This window comes from Stegodyphus dumicola, chromosome X2 (assembly GCF_044657685.1).
Source record: "Stegodyphus dumicola isolate Sdum_Otavi_A_Nest chromosome X2, ASM4465768v1".
In the NCBI taxonomy this organism is placed as follows: Eukaryota; Metazoa; Arthropoda; class Arachnida; order Araneae; family Eresidae; genus Stegodyphus; species Stegodyphus dumicola.
In genome coordinates, this window is record NC_140781.1 from 2,762,446 (window position 1) to 2,778,108 (window position 15,663).

Genomic DNA, 15,663 nt, shown 5'->3' on the forward strand with positions numbered 1-15,663 from the left:
ATTTTTATAATATACAGTGGAGCAGCTTACTAAGACGAACACCTCTGTAAGTAATCAGTATAGGTATAAAACTTTCTCATCCTTCAAAGATGACCACCTTCATTAGTAGGGTAAATCATTTCGAACCGTGAATGGTCGCCTTCAATTTAGCTTTCCCCCTTAGGTATATTTATTTTCTTTATTAAACATTTAATTTTTTGCTATTTCTTTATATGAAAAGGTTGAATTATTTTTTGTTCCTCCTTAACAGATATTGAATCATTTCGTATCAACGTTTCCTGGAAGTGCCTAGTAATCGATTTTTTATATGCCTGGTAACGCTCCATGTGTACTGCTTGACGTGCTGCTGTTGTCTTTATATGATAATTCACAAAATGTCTTGTTTTTGTATGCAATGTTGTGTAGGCCATGTAAGGTTGTTAATACTATACAACAGAAAGTTATGATTTAAAATATATTTGTAGTGTACGATACGTCATGCAGGGATTGCCATATGGCGAAGTGTTTAATAACAATATGCAAATTTGTGTAGGTTGTGTAACGCTGCATATTTTATGTTGTAAATACGTTATGTCATCATGTTAAGTCGCTAAGTTATGTCCATGTGCTACGCTATGTCATTTGGCAATGCTATGCAAAGTTATGTATATGCTATGCTGTGTTATATCGCTATGCTATGTTCTATCGCTTTTGTCTACGCTATGCTATTTCTTAATGCTGTGCAGATCATGTTATGCTGTTTATTTCTTTATTATTTTTTTTAATTACTTGTCAATATATATGTCACCATGCTATGTTCATATGCAGGGTTATGTTCTGTATGTCGTGTAGGTAATATGACACTGTATATCTTATGTTGTAAAATATGTAATGTCAATATGTTATATCGCAATACTATAATCCCGTATTGGCATGTTATGTCTATGAGATGCTACGGTTTGTCGCTACGCTATCTCCACCTTTCGTGTAGGTTAAGTTATGTTGTGTATTTAATGTTGTTATGTCTTTATGCTATTCTATGTCATATCATGTCGCAATCCTGTGTCATGCTATGTCTATTCTACGCTATGATATGTCGTCATGTAATGTCCACCTGTCGTGTGGGTCATGCCACACTGTGAATTGTATGCGGCAAATATGTAACCTCAATATGTTATATCGCTCTGCTATATCCATATGCCGTGCTATGCTATGTTACAATACTATGTTATGTCTTATCTATACTCAACTATGTTATGTCGCTATACTATGTCCACCTGTGGTGTAGGTTACATTACGTTGTGTATTTAAAGTTGTAAATATGTTATGTCGCTATGCAATGACTATATTCTATACTATGTCATGTCGAAATGATATGCCATGTCATGTCTATGCTCAGCTATGTTATGTCGCCATGCAATGTCCACCTGTCGTGTAGGTAATGTTACGCTAGGTATTTTATGTTGTAAACATGTTACGTCGCTACGTCGCTATGCTATGCTGTGAATGGAGCGAGACTCGGACTATACCCGATTATTCTTTGAAAGCCGTCCGGGTGTCCGGCCCAGCTGTCACCTGTCACCTCTGATTAACTGAGAAGAAAATAAGGTGTCTTATTTGATAGGATTTAATTGTGGTAGTTATAAATTTTCTAGGTAGATTGCCTGAAGTTTTAATATATGTCATATATTAAAATCTATATATGACATATATTAAAATCTATATATGACATATATTAAAACTTCAGGCAATCTACCTAGAAAATTTATAACCTTGTAACCAGTTAAAATTAGTTTAATTTTAATCTAGAAACTTCAATTTTTGCAAGATATTATGCACCAGCATAGAGATTTACATGAGACTTCATTGCCAACAGAATTCTTCAGCGACTTATTGTTGTAACCTTAGCAAGAGATATCATCTGTGAGGAACTCATTTTTGTTCATTTCGTCTGATAGACAAAAGGAATTTTACGTTGGTTGATCCTCTCGCTGCAAAATTTTCATTGACTGAAATGCCTAACTGTAGGAAAGTATAAAATGCGGGAATTATGAGCCTCGAGAAGCTTTGTTAGTAGGGCTTGAGGTCTTTTAGCAAGTTCACTTTTCGTCGCGAGTTATTTTGCTCGGGCTTGATTTTTCGCCCGACGCTGGCCGTGCTTGGAAAAATGTGTGCTCAGTTGGACGACGGTGGTTAGGGAATTTAGCTCTTTCTATGAGTCATCATTGAGAGTGGGTTGATATAGAAAGTGAAAAGTTGATTGTCTGTGTCTTGGAATTATCTTGTGAAAGGAAATTAAACAGTCACTTACCTCATTATGCGGATAATTTCTTCGTCCGTTTCGGTTTATTGAAAAAGAAGTTTAAGTTTAGATGAACTGTAAATAAAGCAAATGTAAGCTTCAAATTTAGCCTTTCGTTATTTTTGTGTGTTCTTATAACTTCTCATCATGGCCAGGCATCGATCACTATACATATACATGTTTTTCACTATATGTTAAAAAAATCAGTCACCACTATAAATAATTTGAAAATTCTCGCATTAGTTGTTTTATTTATACAAATGGGAGACATTTGGCCACTAAGCCATGTCCTGATCTTGCTTCCCAATACAAAGAACAAAAGAATTAAAAGATAATAGTGCAGTGCATTCGTCAATATGCTCCTTATCCATGGACTGTCCAGAGTTACAAAGAGTACAGAGTGAAGTCAAATTTTAAGAAGACGGGCATTCAGTCGCAGTAGTTATAACTTATCATGAGTGGACAAAGTCTGATGTATTTTAGATCTAAATAGTCGGCGAGTTAGTTAATACACTGATTTTAATTACCTTGCCGACTATATGGAAGTAGCTTTTAGAGACATATCGTTATATGAAACTGCTTTCAAGAATAGTTAATTATGAGAGTTACAGTCTGACAAATTATGCCACTCCTGTAACTTCGAACCATATAGGTTACATTTTCATAACTTTAAGTTAATGAATGTATTTTAGTATGGCTTTAAGCTTGATCTTTCAACTCTTTTGTAATACGATGAATTAGTCGTTTACTTGACCATTTATACTCAGGTCGCTCAAACGTTAACTCACAGTTTGCAATAGCCAAGTAATGGTAATCACTAGATAAATGGAATTTGTAGGTAGAAGCATTTTCCAGCTAAACTATACCTAATTTTTATTTCTTGTTATTGCAGTAATAATCAACCTGAGGCCTTATTACGCCCTCGATCAAATTTCTCTACAGATATGGGGATACCTCAGCAATATTGATTCACAGTAAGTTGCTCTCAGTTCATAGGGAAAACGCAATCAATTGAAGTAATGTGTATTAAAGACTTCAGAGGTTTTGAAGTGGTAACTGAAAAATTCAGGTCCAGACATGATCAGATAGACCAGCCACGGTGATGAAAATGTATCAGTCATTGGAGAAGTCATTCAGATTAGCAAATGAGTCACCAAAAGACAGATTATGGAGCGCACGAGTATGGCAAAAGGATATGTGCTTTCGCTTATCGAACTACTGGGATACAGAAAAATTGTGCTCTCTGGATTTCCCAGCTCTTCACAAAGGAGATGAGAGAAAACATCTATGATGATCTTATGCAAAGTTTCTCTTGGGACTTTCCAAAATACTCTTTTGGAGTCATGACCAGTGTTGAAACCTGGATGTTTCATTTCAGTCCTGAAAGCAAATGACAGTTGATGGGAAAGCAGATGCATTATTTATTGAGTGACATTTCCGTAGGACCAACGTTTCTACGTTCAAAATTGAATTTTTCTAGTGTTTACCATTACCGAGCTACATCGGATTGTGCGTTAGATATTGACTGACCAATGAAGTTAAAGAGCCAGTTTTGCTTAAATTTTCAGGAGAAAGATTGTTGCCAAAAGATTAATACAAAATACAATGCATTTATAGCTATAAGTGCAACAAAGGACTATGTAATATATTTTCTCGTATGTAATATATTTTTATAAATTGGAAAACTCGAGCATAACTGAAATCGCTTAGAATTTAGTTTTATTGCGTATAGCTGAACCTGATGGATATTTCTATATTTTTCTACTAGAGGTAACAAATTTATTACCGATACCACACAACAACAAGCTGTTTTGACAGGAGTGCCTTTGTGCAAAATTCTTTGAAGAGAAATGGGTCTAATTTAGGTTAGACGTAATGGCAAAAGTATACAATTAACCACTTCAATCAAACCTAAAATTGAACCGACAAAAAAATTAGCGATTCCGTCATTCTTATATTAGTACTACTTGAACTACAAAGATAGTAAAATCGTTTATATTATTTAGGATCAGGAGCTTATGTGAACTAAATATTTCAAAGTGAGATATCTGAAAGGATTGATTTCTTTTCTCTTTATATAATTTTTAAGCATTGGATATTTAAAAATCGTATTGCATACTCCACGAATAGTAGAACATATAAATAAAAAATAAATGTTTGATATAAATTCAAGATGTTTAATGTGCCAAACAAAGAATCATAAATTGCAATTTTAATTAATGCAAATGATTTAAGTAAATTTAAAAATTTAATTTAAACAATTCTCCAAGTGCACGAGTAGGTAAGACCGCTAAACACTGTTGAATCAAGACTCAAATCGCAGAAAAAGGATTGACTGCTTACTGTTTTCACGTTTTTTTGCTTGCAAAATTCAGATACGAGCCTATTTTCTACACGAAAGTTTCTTTTTTTCTTAGACAAAGTCTATCCTTGTAAGTTTCACTGGATTAGATTAATAAAAAACAGAGCAAACTTAAATAAGCAAGTTCAAGAAACGGAGGACAGAACGTTCTACGTTTCTAACGAAACATTAATTCTAAACTATTTGATTGAATAACTTTTAAAGCAATAAAAATTATTGTAACTTTGTGTGAAAAACCTTTATTCTTATATTTATTTCAAACTAATAAGTACATATTATTATATATTAATTAGACTCTATAATCTTTAACTGAATTAGATTTTATCACCTTTAACTGAAGGGAAGCCTTCGTTGACAGCATTCAAATATTTATACTATGTGAAAAATTGATTTTCAGGAAAACAATAAACGTCTAGTCTAGTCTAATAAACGTTTCATTCCTTCTTACATTTAAAAAAGTTTATTATTCACTAGTATTTGGAAGGCGTTTAATTAGTATTTTCATCACTTATTTCTCTGTTTATTACTTCAATTATTATACATACAAATATGAAATATTTGAATTTTAATATTTAATTCTGAATACACTTTCTGTTATTCTGCAAATAGCCTCTTGAATTACACCAAATGTTATAAACTTAAAGGCAATATCAAATTAAACTATTAGAATTATTGGTGCTGCCAGTTAAAATTATAATGAAGTATTTATTCGCAGCATACTAAAACGGAGTTGTATACAAGCAACTTATGTCATACAACATATTCGAAATATAACAAACGACAGTTAACAGAAGCTACCAACATTAACATTCGCTGTAACTTTATATTAATTGGGTCTCAGACTCTTAAATTGTTAAATGGATGAATTCACATTATTTTAATTTCCTATTAACATTCATTAATTAAGCAGCACCACTTCCTTAAATCTATGTATCTAGTTTAAAATGAATAAGAGAAATAAATCTTGTAACGAAATCTTTTTTTTTTTTTTTTTTTTTGTAAAAGTGGCGTAGCAAACATACAGAATGCACCTGTGGTTACTATTAATTGTTAGAACAGAAATTTTAGTACTTAAAAATACAATTACTTAAAGTTTGAAAGTGTAAAAGCACTGCGTTGCAATGACCATATTAGAAACAATGACGGTAGCAGCGTTCACTCGCGTTTAGTGCAAAATGCATTTTAAAATCGGATCAGCCTGTCTGTTTCCCTTTTTACATCAGTGGAACTCCTCGTTAAAATAATCGACTCGCTTGGATGAGATAAGAAAGCAAGCATGACTCACGCAGATTGTCCATCTTGCGTGAGTGAGGCCTTGGGTCTACTAGATGTCTCCTGAAGTGGAATGAAAGTGGGAGTGGAACTTGGTGATACTGTCGGTGAAAGAGGAGGGATGAAAACCGGGGGTGGAGGTATGAAGTGAGTAAGCTCCGATGAACGTTGTAAATCCGGAGATGGAGGCGGGGCTCGAATGTTTGGCTTGATGGTCGATGGAGCACTTTCCAGTTCAGAGCATCTTCGGTTCTGAAAAGATAGCACGAACTAAAGTTAATGATAACAGATCCTTATATTATAAGACATTCCTTAACTAAACATCAGTACACTTCACCCTTATAACGGGGCATAATGTCAAAATTGAGAAATATCTCCGAGTCGTGATTTCGGGAACAGCATACTAAGCAGATCATTATCATAAATGGCATCTTCTGCATCATTTCCTGTTCATGCCCAGAATACACCTTCCAGGTAACTGTGAGGTGTTACGGAACAATTGGCTGCCCGGGTAAAAAAAAAAAAATTACATGTTGTACTGTGGTTATGTGGCATTGCAGGTCTTGTTTGCATACTTTTAAAGTGTTCATAACTCACACTTATGATTCATTGATCTGATTTAAAAAAGGAATACGAGTTGAATGCAAGAAAAATAATAAAGTGACTTCAATTTTTACTCCCCCCCCTTCAATGCTACTTTGTTATTTCAACCCCGTAGCAGCCTAAGATAGCACGGCCGCTGAAAAGGAATTCTCAGCAGAATATATTACATAAAATCTTTATAGCGGTCCGTGTCTAGAAGCTTAGTAAAAGCTATTTTGTAGTTGCAATTTGTAATTATTTTTTGCTCACCATTAATATAATATATTGTTTATATTATGATGAACAATATTTAAACGATGTTTTGAAACCACAGAAAGAGATCGCATTTGATATGAAAAATTAGAAATAATAGGATTTCAAAATAGATATATAATTTTTCTGTTTAAAACTGTTTGATTTAACTTCCTAAGGCTGGTAAATACCCGTAATTTTATTTTTCTCATTAGCCTTGATGTAAATCTTCTGATACGTCTGCTACTGATGCAGCAAAATATTAGAACTATTATAAGGGCAATGTTTCATTTTTAGAGAAATATTATTTGTAGAGAATTAAAATGCAATTAGGATTTCTTTACACATAAATAATTAATAAACAAGTTTAGCACTCTTATATTTTCTCAGACTTCTTTAAGTTTAATACCAAATACTTTATTCACACTACCGCATTAAACATAATAAGAAACAACTTGATTAAATTTTAATAATGATACCTACTGTGAAAATTTTCATAAACTTTAAAAAATATTCTAATTAAAAAAATGTATTACATTACGTTTTTGATAGTTGACGCAGATAATAATAGTTGTTAAATATTTATGCAAAATATTTAAAACCAATACTGATTAAACCATATACAACTATTGAAAAGAATAATAAATTCGGGAGAAACTAATTTCAATTACCTCCAGAAGAAAAATTTAATTTTTTAATAAACATTTTCCTGTATTAAACATTGGCTTAATAGCCTTTGCTAATTAGTTTAACTTATTTTTAATGTAATATAATATTATTATAACATTATATAACATTAAACATATGCTTATTAGTCTTTCCTTTTGTAAGTTTAACCTTTACTCTGTTTACGTTCTCCGAGTTCTCTTGTTTTTGGTTTGGTCCGGTTTATTTAATTACGGCAAAGCACACTAGGGTTATCTGCCAAGGGAAATGGATGCCCTCGTGGAGGACTTTCTAAGAGAAACTGATTCGTATACACGTTACACAAGGGGAAAACCACGAAAACGCCCATGCAGTCAGCCCGTTCGCGGAATTCGAACCTCGGACCGAACTACCAGTGTTCAGCGACTTCACCGCTCGGCCGCTAGTGGGCGCCCTCTTGCTTTTTGAAGGCTCATTTAATTATTCTTTTTATTTCTACAATAGACATGAGTGCTTTCTTATGTGCATTTGTATGCCGATATTTCCCTGCTATCGCCAGATACTTTAATAAACATGTAATTTCATATTAAAATTGCGCTGGTACGCTCCATCTCTCTCTTTAAAGCCACAAGAAGTTGCTAAATATACCTGTCATCAATAAAGACTTTGCGTTTCTCGATTGCGTTTCTCGATTTGCGTTTCTCGAAATTTGATAACAATAATAATACGTAATGCTGCCGTCATTGGATTGCAAATAATTGTCGTCGCTGGACAACTCTTCAAAATTAAGTTTTATACAAAACATAACTTGTGTAAAGCAGTCTGATAGAAAAAAATGTAAAATCTCATTTTTGTTGCACTTCCAATGTGTTAGAATTTCTAGACCATTTCTAAGGAAAATTTTTTTCTCTTGGAAAATGCTTGCACTTTCTTAGCAAGTGATGCAATAGAAAACGGTTTGCGAGTATTGAAAAAGAGATCTTCGGAATGGTTTTGCAGTACCAGATAGAACAAAATAAACATAAAAACACAAAATCGATTTTGGGAGTATACCTATGTCAAAATTGTATAGGAATTAATTGATTGTTAATTATTTTTCTATGTTTTGTAAAACAACTTTTTATTATAAAACTACATTAGCAATATGTATAAATGTATAAATAATCTTCAGTGTAATATAATATTGTTTATCTCTCGTATACAAGATGTACTGTAATCAGCGCTACTACAGTTTAGTTGTATAAAGTTACGTCATTATGATGTTAAATTCCATACAGGTTTCCGAATCTGATCTGCACTGCAAACTTTTGATTAACTTGCAGAGCACTTCAGTTTCTTAAGGGTTCTTCATTTATGTAATTTTAATATGACTACTAGCCAAAGAAGAAATCAAATGACTTTGTACAGTAGTGCTTAATATATGCCTTAGAATCATATTTCAGTGATTACAGTAATGCTGTTGGTGGTTCATAAAAATTAAGAGCTCAATATATTATAAATCATTACAATTAGATATAACATTAAAGAAACATTAAGAATGAAAATCGTTAAAAAACCTACTTATTGCTTTTCATGTAGCTTATTTGTTTACAACTTGCAGTAATAATTAAAAAATAAATATTTCATAGAACGTTTGATTGGCAACACTCTGAGAATCGGCTATCTGACAAGCTCCGTGAAAGAAGAACTTCAGATTTTATATCTCGTGCAGTGGCAATTCATACCAAGTGGCTTAGATGATGAAACCTTATTAACGTGATCTCCTGGTAAAGTGGCATGACATGACATTTCAAAACGGTTCAAAGTTATGAAAATACGTTTCGAGACGTTATAGCAGATTACTGTTAGAAAAAGCTATAAAAATAAATATCATTAGGCCTTCACCCAAACGATTATTTTATATACAGGTACGTAATATATTGTATTAGAAGCAACTGCTATGAACCACCATATCTGTGCAAATGCTATTGAAAAATATGACTTTTTAAATTAAGTATTACTAATTATTACTAAAATTAGAGACTTTTACAAACGGCATGAATTACGTGTATTATAAGTTAATTAACGATGATGTAAAATTTAAAGATCATTACTAAGAAGTGTGCGTGTTTTTAAATTGCTCAGTAATTTAATAAATGTATAATTTCAGTTTGAAACATAAGTTAAATATCGCATACCTCATTGAGAGTAAATATACCTAAATGCTGAGCTAATTTCTGCTCCTCTGCAAATGCGTCTTCCTCGTATATCTGATCAGAATGCATTATTTCAGTCATGTAAAGCATTAAGGAGTTAGTAGAATTATTGAACAATTCAGAAGCAAACTCCCAACTATGGGGAGTATAACACTGCTGAGCTTTACGGTTAGGTATTGATTTGCGCTACTGTACTCTTATATTTGCTCTAACAGAAGAGCAGCTGCTCGACTACGCGCAAAATGATTTCCGTAGAGAGAATCTCGAACAAGGATTCATGTGAAAGGATCTTCTAGCCAGAACAGAAACTGTATGTGATATGATCCGAAATGCTTGAGAATTTTTTTTAAATATACATTAGCTCCTACGTAAAGAATTTATACATGAATCGCAGAACATGCTTGATATCTGAAAAAGTGTAATACTAAGTTATCAGTAACATTTAAACAACAACAGCAAATATATTACGATTAAATGGATAAATATTTGCTTATTGCAGTTTCTGTGTAAATTAATGTCGTTTCAAAATACCAATAAATCTTTGTAGTAAATGAATATAATTATTCAGCATAATATTTTCTTTTTAGAAATACTTTAAATTAGTAGTATTATACGCAATTTAACATTCTCCGGTTAATTTATGGAGATGAAGCTTAATTTCCTCTTCTTTTATCAATATAAAGTGGAAGAAGAAAAGTAATATTATGGAATTTTTTGGTTTAACAACCTTGCTACAATTCAACTGTATTTCGAAGAACTGTAAATGATGACTATTATTATTCCTCAAATAATAGATGGCGGATAATCCACTGCAACCGTGATTACAGGAAATATTGCACACATGACTCCTTCTAAAGTTCTGAGCTAACCATGTAACTGTCGAACAAAGGTGTGTATGTGTGCGTGTAATAAACTGTAAGTTGAAGGGAATGACTAAATCGAGAATAAAATAAAAAAGTATATGAGTTTATAAGCAGCAGTAAAGAAATAAATTTATTTCAGAATGAAGTATAAGAATATGAATAATTTAAACTGGTTGATATTTTAGTATTGCTGAAATGCTGAAAACATACTATTGAAGATTTGCAGGAAAATAATCACCAGAATATGAAGAAAAGTGCAATAGAAAAGATTGAAACAGTAAGTAAGAGCTAAAAAGGCCTATAATATTTAAACTGGCTATCATGTGCTGTCTCATAGGAAGGTGGGAAGAAAAATGTGCAATGAGTACAAATTGCAATAACAGTGTCAAAAAATATACGCAAGGTTAGCCTTAGGTTACGTTATTTAATTACGGCAAAGCCTCGAGGGCTATCTGCCTAAGGGAAGGGATGCCTTCGTGGAGGACTTTCTAAGGGAAACTGGCTCATATACACGTTACACGTGGGGAAAACCACGTAAACACCCATGCAGCCAGCCCGTTCGCGGGATTCGAACCTCGCACCGAACTACCAGTGTTCCGCGACTTTACCACTCGGCCGCTGGTGGGCCATATACGAAAGGAAAAGAAGGTGGAAAAAAGTAAAAACTTTTAGGAGGAAAAATCCAAACCAAAAATATGGTCCAGCAATACTTAATGCAATGACACCTGAAACAATTAACTAATTATTATGCATCGAACAGCCATTACATTATGACCATCCTCCATCTATAACAATGGGCTCGCCTAGGAACAAAACCACTGCACGTGCGCGGCTGATGTTGGTGTACATAAAGCGGGCCCACTCTTTTGTTAGAAATGGATCTGAACTTTGAGCTCATAGAGACGTGTTCAGAAATTTTGCTCATCCAGGCTTTTGGTAAGTGTGATTTTAAGTTCTCTCCTAGATGGCCAACAAAAAAACACGGGATAAATTTTGGGCAGAACCCATCGATAGTGACATGGATTCGGATTATTAGACTACCTCAAACGCTAGTATTCAATTAAATCGCAAAGGTTTTTTGAAGAATAAGGATCGCGACTCTGATAATTCTTAAGCAAAAGTTAAACGTAGCAAACAACAAGACTCCCAGAAACTAGAAGATAATGTTTAAAACCTTCGAAAAATCTAAAGATATAATCCCAAATCTCAATTGCAGCTCAAAAAGAAGCCACCGCTAATAACTTACCAGTTCCAGGAAAACCTGATGGTTCTTTCTATCTCAGTCCCACAAAATCCGGACGTTTCATCATTAGACGACGTACGTGGACGTGTGATCCTTGGAGACTGCTCGTGTATATGCGCTCATCTTGACTATCGGTAAGGGAATTTTGACTTTTGCTTTTATCCCTGAATTCTTTACGGTATTACTTAGAGGGTTCGGAGACCTACTGTTCGGCATGGAGAACGGAGAACCCGGATCGCTTTACGCATTATTCGCGCATTTTTATACGCTAAAAGATGATGTTGATAAACTTCAAGAACTAAAGGAATCAACAGGTATTACCGAGGAACAGGAAAAATGTCTTCGCTCTATGCGAGCCGCATTGGAAGCGAAACATCATGTGATATATCGCAAAAATGGTGTAGAAGTTCTAAATCAGGCATTTTCTAATACAACAATAGGCAAAATTCACAAAAATCAGCCAACGGTTGGCAGGATGCACCCGTTTCAAAACGCGGTAGGAAACGTAGCAATTCGAACGAGGAAACGTACCCTCCGCTAAAATCTGCAAATCAATTCAATTCCTTACAAGAGGAAAATTTAGATGGCAACACTATGGAAGAGGACAGTATCCTGGAAGAAGATAAGGTTACCCCAAACCCAAATACCTTCATTCAACCCAGAGAGTATGCCGGGAAAATTCCCCCTCTAGTTATCACTAAGACCATTAACTGGAAGGATTTTAGGAAAGCATTAAAAGATAACTTAAAAATTGAGAAATATGAATGCAAAAAAGAAGGCGAAAATATGGTTCTTAAACTAAGCTCCGCCGATGATTATAAGAAGGTGCAGGATAAATTACAAAAAGGAAGAAATCCCGTATTACACCTTTTTGTTAAACTCGGGTAAATGTAACAGATTGGTCATAAAAAGATTCACTACGGAAAGAGTTAGAAGCTCAAAAAATACCGATAATTAAAGTCAAACCCATTACTAGAATGAGAGACGGTATTGCTACACAACTGCAGGTTTTTTATGTTGAAACCCCCCTGTAATGACGAGAGTAAGAAAATATGGAAAGTTAAATACTTATGTGATACGAAGGTTACAATAAAATCTTACAAAGGTAGGCCCGGACCAACGCAATGTTTTAACTGCCAAAGGTACGGGCATACCAAGAAGGCTTGTCATAACGAACTGCGATGTGTACACTGTACTTAATCGCATAAATCTTTCGAATGCCCATATAAAAATATAAAAAGAACATGCAGCCCAGTGTGTCCTTGTAACGGTTCGCCGGCAGCGTGTAGTCTTGATTGCCCCAAGAGGCCTGGAAATATGAAACATTCTCACAAACACTTTGAAAATAAGAAAACCATACCCAGCGCCATGACTGAAAAAGCGAAAACTTATACTCGCTCTACTGAGAGCCAATCAGAAAAAGGCACCGACTCCAAAACGTATGCGGCTGCCGCCGGCCCGAAAACTAGAAATAAACCCAAGCCAGGGAAAAAACCTCTCAAAATAATGACGAAAACGACATTGAAGGTTTTAATAGATTTATCAAAAATTTATACTATCTGTACCTGCAATTTAAAGAAGCAGATGATCAGATAAGGAAGTTAAGCGTGGCTCTTGAAGTCATTAAGATGTTTGATATGAACAATCATGTTTAATCACATCCAAAACAACTTAACATGTAACAGTAAGCATATTAACTATGCGAAATGTATGTTCCTTAAATGTAATGGCATAAAAAGGCAATTAACTGAAATTAAAGGCTACATTAACAGACATAGCTTAGATATCGTTCTTTTTAATGAGACGCATCTCAGGACGACTGACTCCCTACAGATGGCAAACTTCGATGTGTTTAGAAGCGACCGAATTCATAACCGTGGTGGAGGCACCGCCATAGCTACCAAAAGGTACCTAAAATGCTGCAAATTTGCATTACCCATTTTTAACAGCATAGAAGCATGTGCGTGTATTCTGAATAGCAAAGAAGTAGAATATCTCATTGTTTCGATTTATAAGCCACTCGGAAACTCGCTCAATACGCAAAACTTAGATTATATTGCAAGGTGGGGTTATCCTACAATCATCGCAGGTTATATGAATTGTAAAAATACAAATTGGAACTGCAGAACAAACAACCAAGGTGGAATTGTGTTAAATAACTACATAATAAACAATAATGTACAAATTTTGCTCCTGCGGAGCACACGTATTGCCCTATGACTCGCAACAACTCTGATATCTTAGATATTATGCTTACTTTTAATGTTTCGCGACAGCCTTATCTCAGTGTAGACAATGATTTATCTTCTGATCATTTTCCTCTTCGTTTTACCCTCTACGGGCTACGACATGAATTACCTCCCATGTAGACTCAGACAAACTGGATTTAGTACCAGAATGAAATTAATAATAACATCACTACTAACGCAAATTTTAGCTCAAAAGAAGAGATAGACACTGCTATCCAAAACTTAAATATTAAAATCCAGAGTGCCTTAAAAATGCGCAGTTTGTTAAAAATGAAGACATGACCCTCCCCTACAACATTAGATCAAAATTAAAGAGAACGACAGACTTCGGAAGATTGTTCAGAAAACTCAAAATCCGCAGGATAGAAGATATTTTAATAAATGCAATAAAGAACTTAGGCTCATGATGATCAAATATCACTCAGAGGCATGGGATAATTTCGTAGACAGCCTGTCCCACACAAATTCTACTGTTTGAAGAATTAGTAAAGCGCTCAGAAAGGAAGAGAACAGCATTGGCGAAATTAAACATAGCAACCAGGCTTTTCATAAAGCTAAGGATATTGCAAACATCTTCGCTAGTGATTACGAAGATGCATTCACGTTAAATCAGTTCCCCAACCCAAATGATGTTAACATCGAAAAACATGTAAAAGATTACATTGCTACTAATAGTCGCAGCGTAGGAAATCTCATCACCCCCAGACAAGTAAAAGATTGTCTTGATGTTTTGAACCCAAAGAAAGCGGCCGGTTATGACGGGATTGGTAACAAATCCATCAAGAGCCTGAACAGAAAAGGGATAGTCTTCATTACAAAAATTTTAACGCCTGTTTAAATTTAAACTACTTCCCTCGTATCTGGAAACAGGCTACAATTATAGTTATGAGAAAACCAAGAAAAAGACGGGTCAACTACGAGCGGTTATAGACCAATCAGCTTGCTCCCTACTCTTGCTAAATTATTTGAACGCATTATTGTAAATCGAGTTAATAACTTTATAGAAAGTCACAACTTGCTAAAGAATTACCAGTTTGGCTTCAGACCGGGTCATTCTACGGTTCACCAAATCACAAGAATTACAGAGATTATTGGACAACATCTAAATAAGAAAGAGACCGTTGCTGCCCTATTTTTGGACATCGAGAAAGCTTTTGATAAAGTTTGGCATGCAGGCCTCCTTGTCAAAATGATAAATTATCAATTTGACCGGGACCTTATTACCACAATATCCAGCTACCTGGATAGGTGAGAGGTGACGGAGGACGAGGACGCCTGGCGTATAACGTAGGTTAACAGGCATATGTCCCACGTTCTCCACTATCTCGAAGAGACCACTCGCTGGAGCCCCGTGAGGCTGCACTGGGAGTTTACATGGCCATACAGAGCTTCCTGGACAGTGATAGTGATAGTGATAGTGACGGAGGACGTGGCCACCACCCCTTTACTATTAAGTTAATTAGCATATAGGGCCACGTCAAGCTTCCTGGACAGTAGAACCTTTCAGGTCAAAATTAAAGATACTTTATCCAGCAAGAAAATTATTCAAGCCGGTCTTCCGCAAGGAAGTTTACTTTCGCCAATATTATTTTGTCTTTATCAACACTAGACAACATGCAACACTAAGCATACAACACTAGACACTAGACACAACACTAGACATACAACACTAGACACTAGACACAACACAATTTGGTTTTCGCAAACGGTTATCCACTA

At 34.7% G+C, this 15,663-nt stretch overlaps 1 protein-coding gene across 5 annotated transcripts in view; it reads right to left on the reverse strand.

The window, feature by feature from the left end:
* Positions 1-15,663, reverse strand: part of LOC118200014 (neuroligin-4, Y-linked-like) — a 986,473-nt gene that overhangs the window by 22,194 nt on the left and 948,616 nt on the right. For all 5 annotated transcript variants that reach the window (XR_015039134.1, XM_085809618.1, XM_085809619.1 and 2 more), the window contains exon 8: positions 5,929-6,167. Coding sequence is in view for 4 of the 5 variants with exons in the window: in XM_085809618.1 (XP_085665744.1) it covers positions 5,929-6,167 (239 nt within the window). In the remaining variant the exon portion in view is untranslated. The remainder of the gene's footprint in view (positions 1-5,928; positions 6,168-15,663) is intronic.